Source organism: Vigna unguiculata, chromosome 7 (assembly GCF_037176805.1).
Source record: "Vigna unguiculata cultivar grain cowpea cultivar isolate G323 ecotype 2 chromosome 7, ASM3717680v1, whole genome shotgun sequence".
Lineage (NCBI taxonomy): Eukaryota > Viridiplantae > Streptophyta > Magnoliopsida > Fabales > Fabaceae > Vigna > Vigna unguiculata.
The window spans coordinates 37,146,661-37,165,502 of NC_140798.1; the positions used below are offsets into that span (position 1 = coordinate 37,146,661).

At 32.6% G+C, this 18,842-nt stretch overlaps 2 protein-coding genes across 3 annotated transcripts; one reads left to right on the plus strand and one right to left on the minus strand.

Annotated features, from left to right (window-relative positions):
* Positions 1-8,127: 8,127 nt before the first annotated feature.
* Positions 8,128-11,446, plus strand: LOC114190330 (protein PIN-LIKES 3-like). 2 transcript variants are annotated; one of them, XM_028079168.2, is made up of 10 exons: positions 8,128-8,324; positions 8,595-8,674; positions 8,786-8,910; positions 9,370-9,527; positions 9,635-9,835; positions 9,948-10,040; positions 10,574-10,674; positions 10,769-10,821; positions 10,915-11,100; positions 11,192-11,446. In XM_028079168.2, the coding sequence occupies exons 1-10, from the start codon at positions 8,190-8,192 to the stop codon at positions 11,314-11,316; spliced, it is 1,257 nt and encodes a 418-aa protein (XP_027934969.2). In that variant the 5' UTR covers positions 8,128-8,189; the 3' UTR covers positions 11,317-11,446. The 2 variants fall into 2 exon arrangements, with proteins under 2 accessions (XP_027934969.2, XP_027934970.2); XM_028079169.2 differs by having other exon boundaries at positions 8,129-8,324; positions 9,406-9,527.
* Positions 11,447-13,117: 1,671 nt separating this feature from the next.
* On the minus strand, positions 13,118-17,414 carry LOC114190922 (protein unc-13 homolog). Its single transcript, XM_028079999.2, has 5 exons — positions 16,758-17,414; positions 15,208-16,086; positions 14,664-15,119; positions 14,363-14,549; positions 13,118-14,283 (listed from the first exon to the last, which is right to left on the minus strand). The coding sequence occupies exons 1-5, from the start codon at positions 17,301-17,303 to the stop codon at positions 13,310-13,312; spliced, it is 3,042 nt and encodes a 1,013-aa protein (XP_027935800.2). The 5' UTR covers positions 17,304-17,414; the 3' UTR covers positions 13,118-13,309.
* Between the last annotated feature and the right edge of the window lie 1,428 nt (positions 17,415-18,842).

Here is an 18,842-nt window from a genome sequence, read left to right on the forward strand (position 1 = left end):
TTATAATAAAAAATATTTTAATGAGACAAGCTTTTCAAATAAAACAAAAATTAAGAATTGAAGACAATAAAGAAAATATTTTTTTTATATTACCTTGTGATTAAATACTTGAAATTGAGAATCAAACATTTTCATGTGAAAAAGATAAACAATAAATAAAAATGTAGAGAAAAGTAGAAAAGTAATCAAATTTGAGTGGGTCTTTTGAAGAGAATCACTAAGAAAATACAATATCAATGAGACATGAGTCCAAGGACAATACCTCCAACCCAAGGTAATATATTTATTTATTTTTTATCAGCAATAAAAAATATATTAATAGGAGCAATATGGTTATCCCAACCCAAATACAAAAAAACAAAGTAGGAAGAAAAAGAAAAAAAAATCATCAAGAACAAATCTAAACCATATATCTTTCTCTCCCATAATTTTTGTCCACCAAATTACAAGAAAAAAACATAATAAAAAAGAAGACTTGGAACATTAACTTGATCTGCCACTCTTAATGCCAGTATTGATCCTGCATAGAATCATAAGCACAAAATCACACAATGGCATATCTTCATCAAAATTTTTGGGGGAGCCAAAATAATATACTCAAAATTTATATATTTAATATTATTGTGACTCATTCAATAAAAATGAATACATAATCTAGTATATTTATAATTATCAAAGAAATTACACATATCTAAAGAAATGTATATAGTTTTTCCATATTTTTGAACTCATGGTAATTGAATTATAATTAAATTTCTCAGTTAACTTTTTTCGATGTAAATAACCATATTTTCTGCAAAATATTCATCTTCCATTTTATTAACATGCATTTGATTCAAAAAAGATTCACAAACTTTCATTTCATTGTTATGCGATAAATAACCATATTATCATGTTTTCATATTCACCAATAGTTTCTCTATCAATTTTAAAAAAAAAATTATTTCTTTTGTTTTTCATTAATACATCTATTTAAAAAATAAGTTTAAGGCTAAAAAATAATTTATCATAATCTAATTAAAAGTTAAGAGACATAATTACTAAAAAAAACTATGATAATCAAATTACAATTAAAAATCGACTATGAAAAATCACATAGTACATTGTTTCTTCTTCTATATTAATAAAACATGAATATACAAAAAGGTCATGAGATAAAAAATAATGCTAAATGTTAAACAAATAGTTCACTATCAAGTGAGACAAGAGAAAGTTACCTTATTTATTTATTTAATAATAGAAGAGAAAATATGAAAAAATGAGGATAAAAATACTGAATTTATGTCTAACTTTTTTTAGTAACAAAAGAAAATAAATAAGCATGAGAGAAGAATACAGAAAAAATCAAAAGACAATAGGAGAGAAAATAAAAAATATCTTAATAATTTTGTTTCTTTATATATTTAATTTTATATTTAATTATTTATTATTGTACTTTATAAAATAAATAAAAAATACATAATTTAATTTTTATTAATTTTGAATATAATATTATTTAATTTAAAAAATTACAAAAAATTACAAAATTTATATAATTTAAAAAAAAATAAATATAAAATAAAAAAAATAAAAAAAATTGGGGAGGGGGGTCGTGGCCCCTGCCTGCCCTTCCATCCTCCGCACTGAAACCACACACTAGTATAGATTCCAAAAAAAAAGAAAAACAAACAAACAAGACTTAAGCAACACAACACCATATACAGATAAATTTTCATTCTACTAATACTAGGGATAAGAATAGAGTCTACCACTAACCTAAACAGCACAAACACCAATCAGAATATGAAAAAAATGCTTTAGGATTTTTGTACACTATCCAAGACCATGATTTAAGTTGGCCTAGAGTGAAAACTTCATCATCTTCAACCCTTGCATTTCTAAAAATGATATTGTTTCTTTGATTTCAAATACACCATATAATGGTCACCCACATACACAACCACAATTTGTTGCAATTTTTATTCATATTATGACATTGAGGGAATACAACACTAATTAGACAAGAATACAAAGATAGAATCTAAAACTTTTGGACAATATATTTATGAATATTCTTCCTTATATATGGTACTCAATCTCCTCATTTTTAATTTAATGTAGAACTTAGATTTACACTTAAATTTTATATCAAGAACCAACCAAATAATTATAAGAGAGGAGAAAAAAATGAATAAATTAGAAACTAATATAAAATAATAACATTTTCATTGTATTTATTTTATTTTTAATTTAAAATTTTAATACACGATCTTATATTATTAAAAGGTTTATAAGATAGATGAATTTTGTTATGTGAGCTCACTTTTTCCCTCTTCTATCCTTTTTTTTTTTCGAATCCTGATTTATTGATCTCTGTTTTTTTGGTACGCACATCTTACAATTATATAAATTATTATAGAATTAAGAAATATACTTGTAAAGGAACTCTTTTCTTTTGAAGAAAAGTGTTATTTTTCCTATCTTTGCATTCAAATCAACTCCTTTGAAATGGTGCGAGCACACTTTTTCTCACCAAATCCGTCACATTCTTTTGGTAAGAACAAAACATAAGAAACAATTTCTTTGCTTTTGATATGGTGGAGATAGATTCTTCGTTAACTAAATAATCCCTTAAGGTACAGTGCGTTGACATTAGAGATATTGATAACAGTACTTCATTATGCAATCTATTTTGCATTGGCTTTAAAGATTCAGAAGTAATAATAGTGATTTGCAGTTAGATTCAGCATACCAACCCCACTTGTGTGTGCCAGATACTTCCACCTAATACCAAAATGCAGGATCTGACCTACTTTTTATTTCCTTATTCTCATGGAAGAGTTTGTTTCTTTCATACAGTTTTTTACTCATCTAAGTTAAGGTTGCTTTCACACCTCTTCATGTTTGCGTGTGCACTTCTATCAAAAACCCTGTTCCAGTTTGGAATGTCCCCACCTTCTAAACTTGTTTCTACACTTCTTAATTCACTCATTTTTTTTATTCTATGCTACAAAACATGCCCTCTGCTTTCATATTAATTTTGAGTCGAGAATCTAAGTTTAATTCTTTCATCAAATAAAAATAAGAAATTTCTCACAGTATAATGCATAGTTTTACGTAGACTGATGAATATGAAAGAGAGAAAGTAGTTAACTATCCAAACTTGTTCTCCAAAGATAAATTAATGAGTATCATATTTGATCTAAATCTTTTTACAAGACATTCAATGAGGCTAAACATCAATTACGTGGAAGAATTAATGGATAATCATGCAGCATGTGACTAAATTCATATCTGATGCGTTTTTGTCAAATACTAAAATACTAGTATAATTAATAGTCAAAACCAAACCATAAAACAAAACCATGAGTCACGAAAGGCAACCAATATAAATAGCAGCACCCCCATTGAGATGCTTCATCACCATTGTCTTGCTTCCTCCAGTTTCACAAAATCATGAAGGTTCTAAGCTTCATTTTAGCCCTAATTCTGGTTCTTGCTGCGGTCCATGTTGAGCCAAACCTAGCCGGTAGGGTATTGAGCATGAAAGAACAACTGAATCTTATGTCCCTAGACAAGGGTCCAGTGCCTCCCTCAGGACCTTCCACATGCACCTATATCCCAGGAACAAATGGCAAAAACTGTCCCCCTTTCGAAGAAATCAATGTCGCAGGAAACATTCAGCCCTATCCTCGTCTCGTTGTTCCGTTTGCTTTTGCAGCCAATAAACATTGAAGCTCTCTTTTAAGTATGAAAATCTTTCTGCTTCTAAGTTTAATTTAATCCCCGACCACAATTTTTGGTCAAATATTATCTTTATTATATACTGTATTTACTATACTATCTTAATCTGCAATCCTCTGCAGTTTATGTTATATGCTTTATTGAGTTGCTGGATATGAACATTTTTTCTTTATTTCATATACTCTTCTTCTATGTTGAGATGTATTCATATATAAATGTTATTTGAAGATAAATTTGATTATGGAAGTGCGTCTGTATACTAAGTTAATTTGCAAGTCATTTTTCTTCCCAGTGGTTACTTTAGTATAGTATCAATTTTTGTTGAACTTATAGTTAATATACCACCTTTAATTGTGGATTTGGTAAGGTAAGATAATATAATGCTTTCTCAAAGCTAATTGATTACTCGTACAAAATAACTTTTTTTGGATAAAATGTATATAAATATATAATAGAGTATTTGGATGCTCTATCTATTATTATTCACACGAACTTACAAAATTTCTCAAATACATAATATATATACATATATGATAGTTTTAAAATTTGTATTTTAAACAAAAAATATATAAAAATTGTACTTCTACATAACAAAACTAACACAAATCCTTCAATCAAGGTTTTATTCTTAAAATATGTATCTGAGAATGGAAGGAGAATGAATTATTTAAATTATCTTAAATCTCAATTTTTAAATAATATGAGATTATATTGAGTGCAGTAAGAACATAAGTAACGTGAGGATCATTAGGAAAAATAATATATAACCAGACAACTGCCAAGAAGCATATACTTGGAAAATATCGTACAAAATAACTAATTCCTTCAAAAGTATACGTTGTCAAGTTTGGTTTCTCTTATAATACTATAATTATCCAAAGTGTTCTATGTTAATGTGGACTCCAACTCAGAGGGTGATGATTAACTATGTGTAATCTTCTGAACTTACGTGTTTGGATTAAGTTTGATTAGAAGAGAAGAAAATAACCAAATAAAATAGGGATAAACAGGTGACTACGGCTGACTTCGAATTTTGCGTGAAAAAGTTTCTTTGGCCTACGAATTACAAATTAGGGAATTTAATAAATTTAGATAAGGATATTATACTTATCAATAATTTATGTTAACTTTCCAACACCATTCTTAAAATGATTGGAAATTGATTTGCTTAACATTTTTGTTTAATTAACTAATATAACTCTACTTAGAGATGATTTTCTTATTAAACAAGGTATTGCAATAGACAACATGAAAGTCATCGAGATAAACTTGGCCAAAAAAAAAACTTGTAAAAAGGGACTAAAGATAATGCTATGGATTGGAACGTTTCATTAGAAAAGTATAAGATGAGATCCTTTCCTACATTCGAATAAGTGTTCTTCTCGGTTTACTCCTTTAATGTTTATGGGAACAGAGTCACGCATACTATATTTGTAATTACTTTCTTTAGTTTTCTTTTATATAAAGTCAAACTCACTTTAAATATTGATAAGGATTTGTCTAATTTAGAAAAATGTCAAAAAAAAAAAAAATTATCCAACAAATGAATAATTAAAAGGAATTTATTTATTGAAAGTATAGTTATTATTGTTAGTTTACAGAGGGGGTTTCACTAGGGAGATACAAGACATTGATTTAGACTCACACATACCACTTGTTAGGTTTTCAAGGAGGGGTATTTAGACCCACACATACCACTTGTTAGGTTTTCAAGGAGGGGTATCACTGAAGAGATACAATACCAATGAGATTTGAGTCAAACCATATAAGACATTGACACCACCCAAGACCATAAGACAATGGATTTATGGGTCTTTATTCTTATGTAGTACTCTACTTTCTCATTTCTAACCAATGTGGGACTTAGACTCACATTTGGATTCCTAACAATTATTGGCTCCATGGTGGGTACAAATGTTTGGATCTCAAGTCTGATAATAGGATCAATGTTAATCACTATACATCCGAAATATTATCCAGTTTGGAATGTGTGCTCCATCACGATCTTGTTCTTAAAAGACATCTTAGTATGTAAAAGGAGAGAAGAATATTTAAACGGCCTTAAGTCTCAACTTCTAAACGTGAAACTTTTGGATCCCTAGTAGAACCAATAATATTTTATTTTAATTATTTTTTTATGAATATATATAATGTACTGTATTACATCTTGATAGTGACTTTAATGCTAAAAAGATTTATTTACCCGTGGTTGCTTACTGAAAATGCTTTACATGTCATATAGCATATCTATGTATAAATTCTGAACTTCTTTTAAGATTTAAAATAAATATCCATCAAAGTATGTGTTAAATGTGTGATTATAGTTGATAGTAAAAGCTTAACTTTTATTTTATTTATTTATTTAATATCATAGCATCCTAAACATCAGCAATCAACTAGAATTTAATCCATTACCTCCCTTCGTAATTGATCTCATTCTCCTTATAATATTTGTTATATATAATTTTTAATATCTTTTTAATTTGTTAATTATTTAATCAATAACTTTTAGACCCTCTTTAAGAAATACAGTTATCGTATTATTTAAAGTTGTTGTATTTGACAAAAGTAAATTTGAAGAAAAAAAGAGTGTATTATACCCTGTTGATCACAGTTTCTTTAACATTAAGCACACCCCGTGTTTAGGATCTATTTTTTTTACTAGAAACTATTTGCTACATTTACAATTCAAAATGTGACTTCCTCGCTATTAAATTATTTTTATCTCATTACCAAAATACCTTATTGTCATAGGATATGAATTGATTTTAATTACTACTTCCTTATTATAATCCAATGCTACAAACAGAAAAAGATAAACATAAAATAAATTCGTATAAGTGAATAGAGAAAAAAAAAAGAAAAAAAACTATGGAATAATAAATTATCAAGAGTTAAAAATGAATATAGCTTAAAGACTTTACTCTTTTTTTCCATCGATTTGAGAATGAGAACAAAAAGGTGAAAGAGACTCACTTTTTTCTTCTTCTAATAAGTAGTTTTATAATAATAAAAAACATTTAATAAAAGTTAAATTTTGAAAAAAGTTAAATTTGTACTCTATTAAAAGTGAAAAGTATTCGCACACAAAGTTATGGTATATTTCTAAAAGTAAGAAAAAGAATAATATTATAGTATGTAAATTTCTTAAAATATTATACTGTAAAATATATTTTATCATAAAATTATTATTTTCAAAATTAGAATAGAAAAATATAATAAATTGATACTTGCATATCCTCTAAAAAATGATTTCTTTTAAAAGATGATAAAATAAAGAATAATTTGATAACAATATTCTTAATGATAATGGATTGAGTGAAATATAAATAATAGAATATGAGATATGACATATTCGAATTGTTCAAAAAGAGAGCTTAATAAGAAAAAAAATGTGTGGATATACTTGAATTGTTTAAGTGAGAAGAGTTTATTAATTATATATATTTATTTAACTTTTGATCGTGCTATGTTAAAATGAGGTGATATATAAAGGAATAAAACTAGTATGTTCAAGAAGTTGAAGTATTGTTATTTGAAAATATGAGGTTCATAGTGTAAGTTAGGTGTTTGAGTTCAATCGATGCTTCAAGAATCCAGTTCCCTTTCTTATTTTGTGGACGCTAATTTGTAATTTTATTCAAATGAATAACTAAAAATACGAAAGATGAAACTTGCGCCAAAGCTTCACAGAACATTTTAAAATAGTGGCTAACACAAAACGATGCTTTTATTTTCCACGTTTGGTTGTTCCAGAATAAATCTCTAACAATGCAAGTGATATGAATTATAAATTCACTACTCTCATTCATTTGTTTTCTTATACCTTTATCTACTTTTTTTGACATGATATTAGTTTAAAAATGGTAGTGTAAAGTGTGTTTGTGTACATATACTTTTAAAATTTCTCTGAGGAATCTATTCACCGTTGGTGTTGGGATTTGAACACGGGAAAAGTTGAGGAGTTAAATCAGTGCGTGTACTTTTAGTTTGTGGGTTCTCTGTTCTTCCCAATTTATTAAAAACAGGTTGGAATCACTCTTCTTGTGCTGCCAGTGCGATAGAATATTTTATCATAGATAGTGTTTGCTACGTGGTTTCATGTGCCACGAAAAATCTCTTGGGTTATATTTTTTCATTATATGTGTTATAGTCACAGTGTTATATATGCATGTGACATAAGTCTTACGTGTATATATAATGCATTTGATACTATTTTTATTCTAAAATTTTAAGACAATGGTACGGTGGATCTTTATTTTTATATAGTATTTAATTTTGTCTATTCTATCTAATGTAAAATTTTTATCTCAAACTTGACCAACAACATCCTATTTACGAAAGCATGATGATGTTTTTTGTGTCACTCATGCAGAATTTTTTACTCATAGAGAACTATAAATGGGTGAACCTCATAAAACATATTATTTGCATCATAGTGGGAGAGTGTAAAGTAAGAAGCTACAATGGAGTTGTGGAAGCTCTTCACAACTGCACTAATGCCAGTTCTGAAAGTGCTTCTCATTACTGGTCTTGGCTCATTTCTTGCTCTCCACCGCTTTAATATACTCAGGGAGAGTGCTAGGAAGCACTTGAATGCAGTATGTTTAATTTTCTCTTCTCTCTTTGCTATAATCTATGTTTTTCCTTTCATACCTTTTATTCTGCAAACCCATTACTATTTTATCTTAGAACCCAGTCTCTGTCATTATCTTTAAAAGAATTCAATCAAACCTCTTTTCATTCATATCTGCAGTATATTGCAGAAGCATAATGTCATTGACAAAAATGTGTTAGCTTCATTCTTTTTCTTATCTTGATGGAACAAAGGGTAAATTTGGTAACTCACAACTAAGTGAATTTTTTCACAGCTGGTTTACTTTGTCTTCACACCGGCTCTGGTTTGCAGCATCCTGGCTAAAACTATAACATTTAAGAGCCTGGCTATGGTGTAAGTTGATTTCTTGCCACTGCAGAATTTTCAATTTTGACCCTGACTTCTATTTTCAATCTATTTCTCTCGTTAATTGTTCTATCTGAGACACTTTTATGAACTTTGAAGGTGGTTCATGCCATTGAATATTCTTTTCACGTTTGTCATTGGGACAGCACTGGGATGGTTGTGTTTGAAAATAACTAAAGCAGCTCCTGATATGCAAGGCCTTGTGTTGGGGTGTTGTGCTGCAGGTACTTCACTTAATCATTATCAATAGTTAATCTGATAGTGATAGATCATATCAAGCCAATGTTGACTCAAATATTTCACACATACAGATTTAATTAGGTTAAGTACGCCTTTTAGTCCCTGAACTTTTAGGTGAAATTAAAATTCATCTTTGTTTGAAATTTAGATATATTTTGATTCCCAAATTTTAAAAATAATGGGTATAATTCTTTTAATTCAATTATGTTAAACTTTTTTATATATCAAATAACTTTTTGAGCTAAAATTGAAGCGAAAATATATCAAACAATATAAACAATCTAAATACTAACATAAAACGCATTTGACATATCAAAAAATAAAATTAATTTAACTAGGTTAAAATTACTATATCTATTTATTTTTAAAATTTGAAAACTAAAGTGTATCAAAGTTTTTGATAAAAACATATTTAACTCAATTTCATTTTCTCATCGATCTAGATTTGATACATTGTTCTAGATTTGATATGAGTACAGGAAATCAAGGCAACATGCCTCTCATCATAATTCCAGCAGTCTGCAAGGAAAGTGGTAGTCCTTTCGGAGCTGTGAATGTTTGTAATACAAAAGGGTTGACATATGCCTCTCTGTCCATGGCAGTAAGGCAATCTAACCTGCGACATTGGTACAATTGAGTAGGTTCATCGTACAGAAAACAGAACAGTTCTGAATTAAGAATTTCCTTTCTCTAATTTTGGTTTACCAGATATCAAACATCTACATTTGGACTTTTGTGTACCACATTATCCGCGTATATTCGTGCCGGAATTTTAATGTGAACAAGGTTGATACTACCACAGAAGGTCCAGTGTCAGCAACAGAAGCAGATCTCGAAAACCATTCAACAACACCAGAGGTTACTGCAGCACAGACCAATGATCTTGTGACTCAGTTTAAAACTGATACGGTTAGTCTGTGTTCTGATACATAATACATGCTCTTGAACTTCAACTATGATAGTTTCGTTTGTGTTGTACCCCTTCATGAAGTCAATTACAATTTCCATTTGTTTTTTACAGGAATCAAAAGAAAAGCAGATTATTAAACCACTAAAAACCTTAGTAAAAAGGCTCAATTTGAAGATTCTATTAGCACCTCCAACATTGGGATCGGTAGGCCAATTATTCTCTTAATTTCTTTCTTGTTCTTTTCCCCAAAAATCTGTCTCAAATTGTACTCAGCAAACTTGGAAAACATCATCAATAAGAAAACATGTTAGACATGTCAACGGAATAACGTAGTTAAAATTTGTAATGGAGGTAAGTAGTTGTTTGTATCCCTTTGTTTAATGTGTGAATCATGATGTAAGTTTGTAGTGAGTAAATAATGCATTCATACATCACTTGTTAAGAAGTGCTTGAAGACGTGGGATTAGACATTATGGAGAGTCCAATAACGGTCCGATCGGGATGGAACACTATATTCAATAGGAAAAACAAACAACAAATTTCATTAAGATAGACTCTAATTCATGACTCCGATATCATATTAAGAATTGGACTTCAAGCTTAACTTAACCTTACAAAATTGTTGCATCCATCCTTATAAAATAAAATCGTCTATCTTCAGTCGATGTGAGACTTCCAACATTAGTGTTACTAAAACCATCTTATTTATTGACAGCTCTGGGTTTTTCTATATGTAGATTGTAGGACTAATAATTGGTGTAGTTCCTCCTTTCCAAAAGATGTTTGTCGGTGCTGATGCTCCTTTTCGTGTGGTCGAAGACTCTGCATCCATGCTGGGGTAAGTTGCATCCTTTTGCTATCACCAGCTTCAAAAATGTAGTATTATTACTTTGTGATGATCAAAGTTCAGAATAGTAAGTAATATTTTGCAGGGACGCATGCATTCCAGCAATGACTTTGTTAGTTGGAGCAAATCTTCTGAATGGTAATAACCAACATCATCGTTCAATGTTCATTTTCATGTCTGCGTTCTGAAGATGAACAAGGTTTTACTGAAAAAATTGTTAATTTCATTCAGGGTTGAAACGTTCAGGACTGAGGCCTTCAGTTCTTGTGGGGATCATCGTGGTTAGATACATTGTGTTACCAATTTTTGGTGTTGTCATTGTAAAAGGTGCAATTCGTTATGGTATTATCCACCAAGATCCGTTATATCACTTTATTTTACTCCTTCAATACGCTCTTCCACCTGCAATAAGCATAAGTAAGTTGATTAAGATTATTGTGACAATCTAGCGTTTCATATGTACACCATGATCTTCACTTTTACTTATATTTTACTTTGACTTTGGAAGGTACAATTACTCAATTATTTGGAGCCGGTGAAACAGAATGTTCAATTGTTATGCTAGCAACTAATGCCTGTGCCTCCTTCACTCTTACACTATGGTCCACATTTTTCATGTGGCTTGTTCTATAAATGTATTCACTTTCTTTAAAGCCTAAACATTATTCAGTTAATTAGTGTTAGTGGAATGTACAATTAATTCCTAGCTGCTTCACTTTGTACCAAATTACTTCACTCATTATACGCATTATGTTATGGGAAAGTATTGCTTCAAATACTGGAGAAGAAAACTACAAGACATGAATGAAACATTTAGAAGAAAAATTCTCACATAAAAAAAATTGTGTTGATCTGATGTAGTATGTAAAGAAAGATATAAAATTATCAAAGCAATAGGTGGAAAGTGATGAACTCAAAACAAGAATAGATAATATATATCAAAACTTAAAACTTATTCAAGCCTTGATTTTCTTAATAATAATAATCATGATTGATTAAATTAATTTTCATTTATCATATAATTAAACAAAATTACTACTAACATCACTATTAATGATTATTATTTAATTTCAAACTTCAATGATTTAACATGAATTGCAAAAGTATTGTCTTAATCTTGAAAAACCCAAAAAGAAAACCTATTTGCCACTACTATATTCGATGGCAGACAATATAGTAAGAGACTGCGTGTAGTTTTCCAACTAGTAACACAATTAGAAATAGCATCTTAACCAATAAAGCTTTGGTAAAAATAAAAATATGACCAAAATATTTGAACCGTAAAACAACTTTATCTAGCTGGTTAAAGCATTAAGAACATTTTCCATCCTTGTTACAGGTACCAAACAGAAACACGTTATGAAATCATTTAAGGGTGTATTTAGTTCAGCGTTGGAATACAAAATTAAGAACTAGTTCCTTCTTATTTGACGTGAATTTTTTACCCTTTAATTAATTTTAAAAATCAAAAACATGTGTTGATGATTCTGCACAAAAAAATTAATTTTATGTTAATTTGACACAGAACCAAACACGGACTAAGATCATCCGTAAAAAAAACTCGATCTGTATGTCCTATGAGCACCTCCAACTATTGGATTGGTATAGGAACTGTTCTCTTAATTTCCTTCTTCCTTTTTATCCTTCCATAGTTCTATCTCTGAAGAATAATAGAAACTACCATATGTAGAATTATAACATTATCACTCTTACCAAACGGGAAAGAATCATCCATCGTAAGGCACGTTAAACATCCTTTAATATGTCAACATTGTAAAATAGTTAAAATGTTCATAATGAAAGATCTAGAGAGCTAACCGGAAGAGATACAACATTAATGAAACATGAGCAGAACTCGTATACAAGGGATTAACATCACCTCTAATTTAAAACCTTAAGATAACAAGTTTATAATTTTTCATCCTTATATAGTATTCAACTTTCTTATTTTTACATACTTACACTCATATTTAAATTCTGAACAAATTATTCGTCTAATATTGGGTGTAGTTCTTCCATTTCGAAAGGTGACAATATGCTCCTTTACGTGTGGTTGAAGATTCTGCATCCGAGGGTAAGTTGCCTTGTCTTGTCAACTATGGCATAATGTGAGTATCAAGTACTTATAAGTTGCTTTGTTTGATTGTGTTGGAAATAATTGAAGTTTATGTAAGTTTTTCATTGAATAGAATTAACAAAGTCAAATACTATATTGAAAACCGTTTCTCCTTTTTATCCATGTTAAAGTGAAGGATTCTTTTCCTTAAACAGCGTTTAACCATTACGACTATAAGCATTATTGATTACTTGTGTGAAGATTAACGTGCTAGATAATTTGGAAATAAACACATTGCTCAAGATTACTTGAATTCAGTCAATTCTTGTCATTTTTCATTGCAATTTTGACTGTTGTTTTCTGCATTTGGGAGCTTATGTGGTTTGAAACACATATACCCTCCCTCCTTTTCCCTCCCCCTCCCCAACCCAGCTCCGTGCACCTCTCATATCCCAAAAAAATATACAACCCGCTCCCTCCCCATAGAAGCATAAGTTTTAGAAAGTAGGAATCATAAACAAAAAATGCATTGCCAGATCGGATTCTCTCTCCTTCACCCTTTGAAACTCTTTATTTCCTCCTTGGTAATTGGAATGTTTTCTTCAAGAAAAGATTTGCAGCACGCTCATTTCTATGGCACAACACCCTCAAGATTGTGTTGGGGTCTGTTCTATGCCACTTTCCTGTAGTTGGAGGCATTGGCAACTTCAGTCCATTACCCATCAAACCTATCCCACTTGAAGTGCAGCTCACAAGGCTTAAATCTTCTATCAGCTGTTCACTACTTTGACCCATCAATTCAATCACTCCCTCCACCACTGAACCCTCTCCATCCACCACATTCTCTGCAATCAACCCCTCCACACCGTCCCTGAAAACTCTCTGCAATTTCTCAAAGTCCTCTCGGATCCTCTCCTGGTCATATCGGCTAAACACCCGTGAGCTTCCGCCGCAAAGCAAAACCATAAGGAATGCATCATGCCACGCCCTCATCACTTCCTTCACTGCCACTGCTTGAGCCCTATCTGTCAGAGTTGTAGTCATTAGTGTCAGATTCTGCTTCAGAACTCTCAGTGCAGCTTTCATTTGCCCTCTTGCAACACCACCCACGTAGAGCCCATCGTACATCACAGGGGCTGAGTCATGGAATACAAGACGGTATGCAGCAACTTCTGAGACATGTTGACAGGCTACTAGAATGGATAAGTTCACTGATTCAAAGAATGAACCAGAACTCTTGCGGATGCTTGCAAAGCGGAGGCGATTTGAAGGAACAACTCCGGGGTTCATGCTGATTGTTCTCTCAAGAGAATGAATTTGAGAAAGGAGATAATGCAAGGTGTTGAGACGAACGTAGAGGCGCTGTGTTCCGCGGCTGGTGGATGGCCTAGGGTTCTGACTTTCATGTTTTCCTTTCATGTTTCGTAGACGAGCTTCAAAACCAGCACTGCATGGAGCAGCCATCTTCCACAGTTTCGTGAACGTTGAATCGCTGTTGCATCTGGTCAGCGGGGGAAGCATGGGAATGAAACTCTGTCTCGTACCTGGAAGAGGGTAGAGCGTTATTTTGAGATAAAGCCAAAACCATACAATTCTTATTTATTATGAATTCAGACTAATTACCACATGAAGCAACAAACTTCATGTAGTCGTGGAAGAGGTTTTCCAATCCATCAGCAAGATCTTGAACTAAATCTTCTGTAATTGCAATTGGAACTTTGAAGAATTCATCCACAGTTGTCGTAGCCAATTTCATTAACTCCGCAGCTGATTGTGCATATGGCTCTGATTTGGAGTTTGCATTCCACGTCTGCAATAAAACAAATTACAAGATACAAAAAGTATTCTCTGATAAAGAACAATAATGTGATAATTGTGTGTCCTTCCACTGCGAAGGAATAAGGATCATATAGCCAAAACTTACTTCGGTATCTTTTGCCTCCTGCAAATACTGTTTGCCTCTGAGCAATGAATCATCTATCCATTTTCCTAGAAGACTCAATATGATTGAATCAACATCATAGGGAGCCATTTCGCTGATTACTGTTTTGCCGCCATCGTCGCAGTCACTAGCTTCTTCAACCATCATTTGGACAAATCCCTTTTCTAGCTTTCCAGCCTTCTGCAACACCTGAACTGACTCAGTTGTCAGTGAGTTCACTTCATTTACATAATGCTTCAGCAGTTTACCAAAGCAGGAGTGCAGCACCATTGCTGCAACTGCACCTGCTGTTGAGTGCCATTTCTTGAGAATTGGACTATAATGATGTCTTTCCTTCAGCATCAACGCTTCAGTCTCCTGAACCACTTGGAGCAGAACTTCATTGAATTCTTTCCTTCTTTCAGATTCAGCAGACTTGGCATTCACTGTCTCAATTACCTACACCAAATACAGACATAGAAACACATTATTACATGACTTGACTAGATTGGAATACTAAAGCTAAAGTTATAGGTTATATTGAAACCTTATCAAATGCATGTTGCATGGAAGAACGAATATAATCATCAATCCGATCTCTGCAATCCACTATGGCCATGCCTCCTTTCTGCCCCCTATCCCCTTCAGTGAATGTCAGATCTTCAACTAAAATCTTTGAGGCTGTCAAGACAACAGGTACAAGGTTTTCGATTTGACCAGCATTCCCTCGTTGGAAATACTCATGGTAGTTAAGCAATCTCTTCTCTGCCCAACTCTGCATTGAGCTCAGCACTGATGATACTATCTTAACATACGTAGATTCGTTTTCTCTCTTAGCATCATTTGCCACCTCATTCATCATGGCATGTGAGGCACAAAGAAGGTCAACTTCAATCTGGCCAGTGCTTACGTACTGCTTAAACAGCACCCAAGCGAAGCACACATTGTGAATTGGCAAGGTGATGCCCAATATAGACCAAGTTTTCTTCATCAACTCAAGTAGCTCATCAACCTCATCCAGGACTAGTGTTTCATCCCTGACATCAAAAATGGCTTGAAGAAGAGATGTATAGAGGTGAATGTTGAAAGGGAATCCATCAGCCCAGTGGCAAACATCAGCAGGAGTACCATTGATGGTCCTCCATGACAAAGAAACCACAGAATTGCAAAGGCTTCTCATGGTGTCTGAGTTCTTGCCAGCGTCTATAGGTTTGGACTCCCCACTTATTACAATGTCCCTGAGGCGCGTTGCAAATGTGCTCGTCTTTTCTAGAGGGATTGCTGGGTAGAGAAGAAGCCCTGCTTCAAGAACTTTCAGCTGTCGAATTTGCCACATATGGTACTCTTGTGAATCACTGAATTCTGAAGGCTTTAGGTGACGTATCAGTTCCAGGGGGAGTATAATAGTTTCTGCACGCCTTCCCATCTGAAATCCATTACAAATACTTAGACCAATAGCTACCACATTCTATACATTAAAAACCACGATACACCAAAATACGACAATAATACCCGTAACACATCTCCTTCTTTCTCCCTTTCACCCTATATATGCACAAAATGAAAGAAAATTTCATATGGTATGGATTCATCTCTTGTTAGAAAATGGATTATCTTCAATGAAATTTCGATCTTTATATAAGTTTTGTCAATAAAATATGATTCATTACAAAGGGAAGGTTTCGGAAAATAAATGATGAGACTTGACGACGATCTCAATATTTTTTTCACATGAGAGAATCCTTCCCGTGTGTTCATAGTTTTGGTCCATATACCACTTTGTGAAGTTTCATTATGTCTTTCTGATAAATTGAAAACCATAAGCGAATAGAAATTGATTGAGATGATGCAGACATGGTCGTTTATTACAGGGAAATGCGTGGAAATCTCGGTGCTATTTAACACCTAAAGAAATAAAGAAAATACATGTGATAAAGAACAGAATATATGTTATGCTCAGGCTTGTAATAAAGGGTGTTCATGCAACATTACTCTTGATAAAAATCCTTTAGAAAATAAAGAGCACGAATTGAATGCAAGCACATATATACGTTGGGGAAAAACAAGAGAAAGAAGAATGGAAAATGGAAGACGTACTTGGCCCACGAGGGTCCGCATGAGGGTTTTCCTCAGCCTATGATCATCGTGCTCTGTGACCCTCATCTGCTGCCTCATGATCTCAGCCGCCGTCATGGGTCGTCGTGGCCTGAACGACGGCACGGAGCCCGAGAGAGGGCTGCCGGGGGCACCGACAGGCGAGGAGGGCGTGGAGGAAACGCCGTTGCTGACCATCCTCCGGGAAGGACTCCTCTTCACCATCCTCAACCCCAACATCTTCTTCACCCTGCTCGTGGGCTTCGTCACCACCTGGTTCGTCTTCCCCCCTTCCCCTCCGCTACCGTTGGTGTCATGGTTGGAATAAAAGGTGAGGGCATGGCGCCCCCCGAATCCTGGCGTGGAGCGGCAGGAGGTGAAAAATATCTCGTACGCCGTCTCCCTGACTTGGTCATCGTCAAGGCCATGAAGCTTGCCGAATGGCAAGGAGAGGGCGTTGGTGTCGGGGCGGCGCTGGCTGTGGACGTGGTAGTCCAAGCGGGAGGAGGTGGCGGAGGGGTAGGACTCGCGGCGGGTGTGGTGACCCATGCCGGCGGGTGAGCGTGGTGAGGGTTAGGTGTGTCAGAAGAAGAAGTGTGGGGCGAAAGAGTAAGGGAAGAGAGACTGCATTTTGTTGGGTTAGAAGGGAGGGGGAGGGAAGGGAGGGATGGTGGCGTTGCATGTTGTGATGTTGTTATAGTTAATGTGATACCAGTTTCATGGGAGGAGGATCAGAGATTATGGTTATGGGTTTGCCAACGTTGTCACCGGCGAAGAAAGCGACATGGTGTGGTGTACGTGTGCATGCATGTATTTTCCTTTCCCTTTTTAGCGCTTTTTTCTCGGATTTATTTCTGTTGTCTTTTCAATGGACTGGAGAAACAACGAAAGGGGAGCGACTACTGCTTTACCATTTTGTCTGTTTTTTTATTTTTGGTTTGTTTATCTCAACTCTCTTTCTCATTCAGATGTAGAAGCCCATCTCAAATCTTCCACAAAATTTGATTGTATTTTAACTGTGATTAAAAACGGACAAACTAGTTCTTAATAGATTTTAAGAAAATGTTTCTCGTATATTTACAGAACATATGACGAGGAAAGAAATGAAAAAGTATATTGGATGTGTTTAAGAAAAGGAAAAGTTGTATATGCATATCATTGCTTTAAATTTTATTTATTAGTGTTGGAAATAAACAATATATATTATATTTGTCGGTTTTCATATTAAGTTACTTTTCTTGACACTTTTAAAGTGAGTTTAAAATTTAATTTTGTTATAAAATAAAACTAATAAAATAGAAAAAAGAATAATAGAAAATGAGATAATAGAGAACAATTTTTATGTGTGTTTTATTATTAATAGAAAGAGTTTTCTTGCAGATACAACATGATAATATATAAAGAATACAAATTAAATAATTAATACAATATTTACATAAAGTAATATATCATATGAATCATGTCTATGGTCACTATAATTAATTGAATTGCTAAAAGCAAAATATTTTTAAACTAGAAACAAAATTAAAATAATTTTTTTATTATAAGACCGTATTTAAATAAGTAAATATATATAGAGATAGATAGATATTGTTCTTACAAAAATTAAATGGTCTTCCCGGTACAAAGATGGCTTTCTTTTTTTATGTATTTTTCTTTAAATTTAAAAGTATTCTTTTTTATTTACTTGAACATTAACTCACTTATGTAAGTTGTTCTGGCATCTTTGATAGTATCATTTAAGAGTTAAGGTCAAAGAAAATTTAAATATTTATCTCACCCTCTTAAATGTCTTTTAAGAATCAAATCATGGTGAAACTTCAAATTTAAAAACAGACAATACCTTAGATGAACGACGATTGACCCTAATAATGAAAGTCAACGGACTTAAGATTAAAAGATATGTGTTAACATTTCTTCACGAATTTATAAAATATATTTATAAAGATTGCGAATCCAAGTCTAAGTTCTACATTAAAAAAAAAAGTGAGAAAGTTGAACATCATATAAAAATAAAAATTCATAAACCCATTGTACTAAGTTTTGGGTTAAAAATTATAACAATCTCTTATGTTATTGGACTCATAT

Bases quoted from the DNA above. Each gene is read 5' to 3' on its own strand.
- LOC114190330 (XM_028079168.2), top strand. From the start codon at position 8,190: ATGGAGTTGTGGAAGCTCTTCACAACTGCACTAATGCCAGTTCTGAAA. The intron at 8,911-9,369 runs GTACTTCACTTA...TCATCGATCTAG, and splicing joins GTTGGGGTGTTGTGCTGCAG to ATTTGATACATTGTTCTAGA. The intron at 10,675-10,768 runs GTAAGTTGCATC...AATATTTTGCAG, and splicing joins GACTCTGCATCCATGCTGGG to GGACGCATGCATTCCAGCAA.
- LOC114190922 (XM_028079999.2), bottom strand. From the start codon at position 17,303: ATGGGTCACCACACCCGCCGCGAGTCCTACCCCTCCGCCACCTCCTCC. The intron at 16,087-16,757 runs GTACGTCTTCCA...AATGGATTTCAG, and splicing joins TGCGGACCCTCGTGGGCCAA to ATGGGAAGGCGTGCAGAAAC. The intron at 14,550-14,663 runs GTAAGTTTTGGC...GTTTTATTGCAG, and splicing joins AGGAGGCAAAAGATACCGAA to ACGTGGAATGCAAACTCCAA.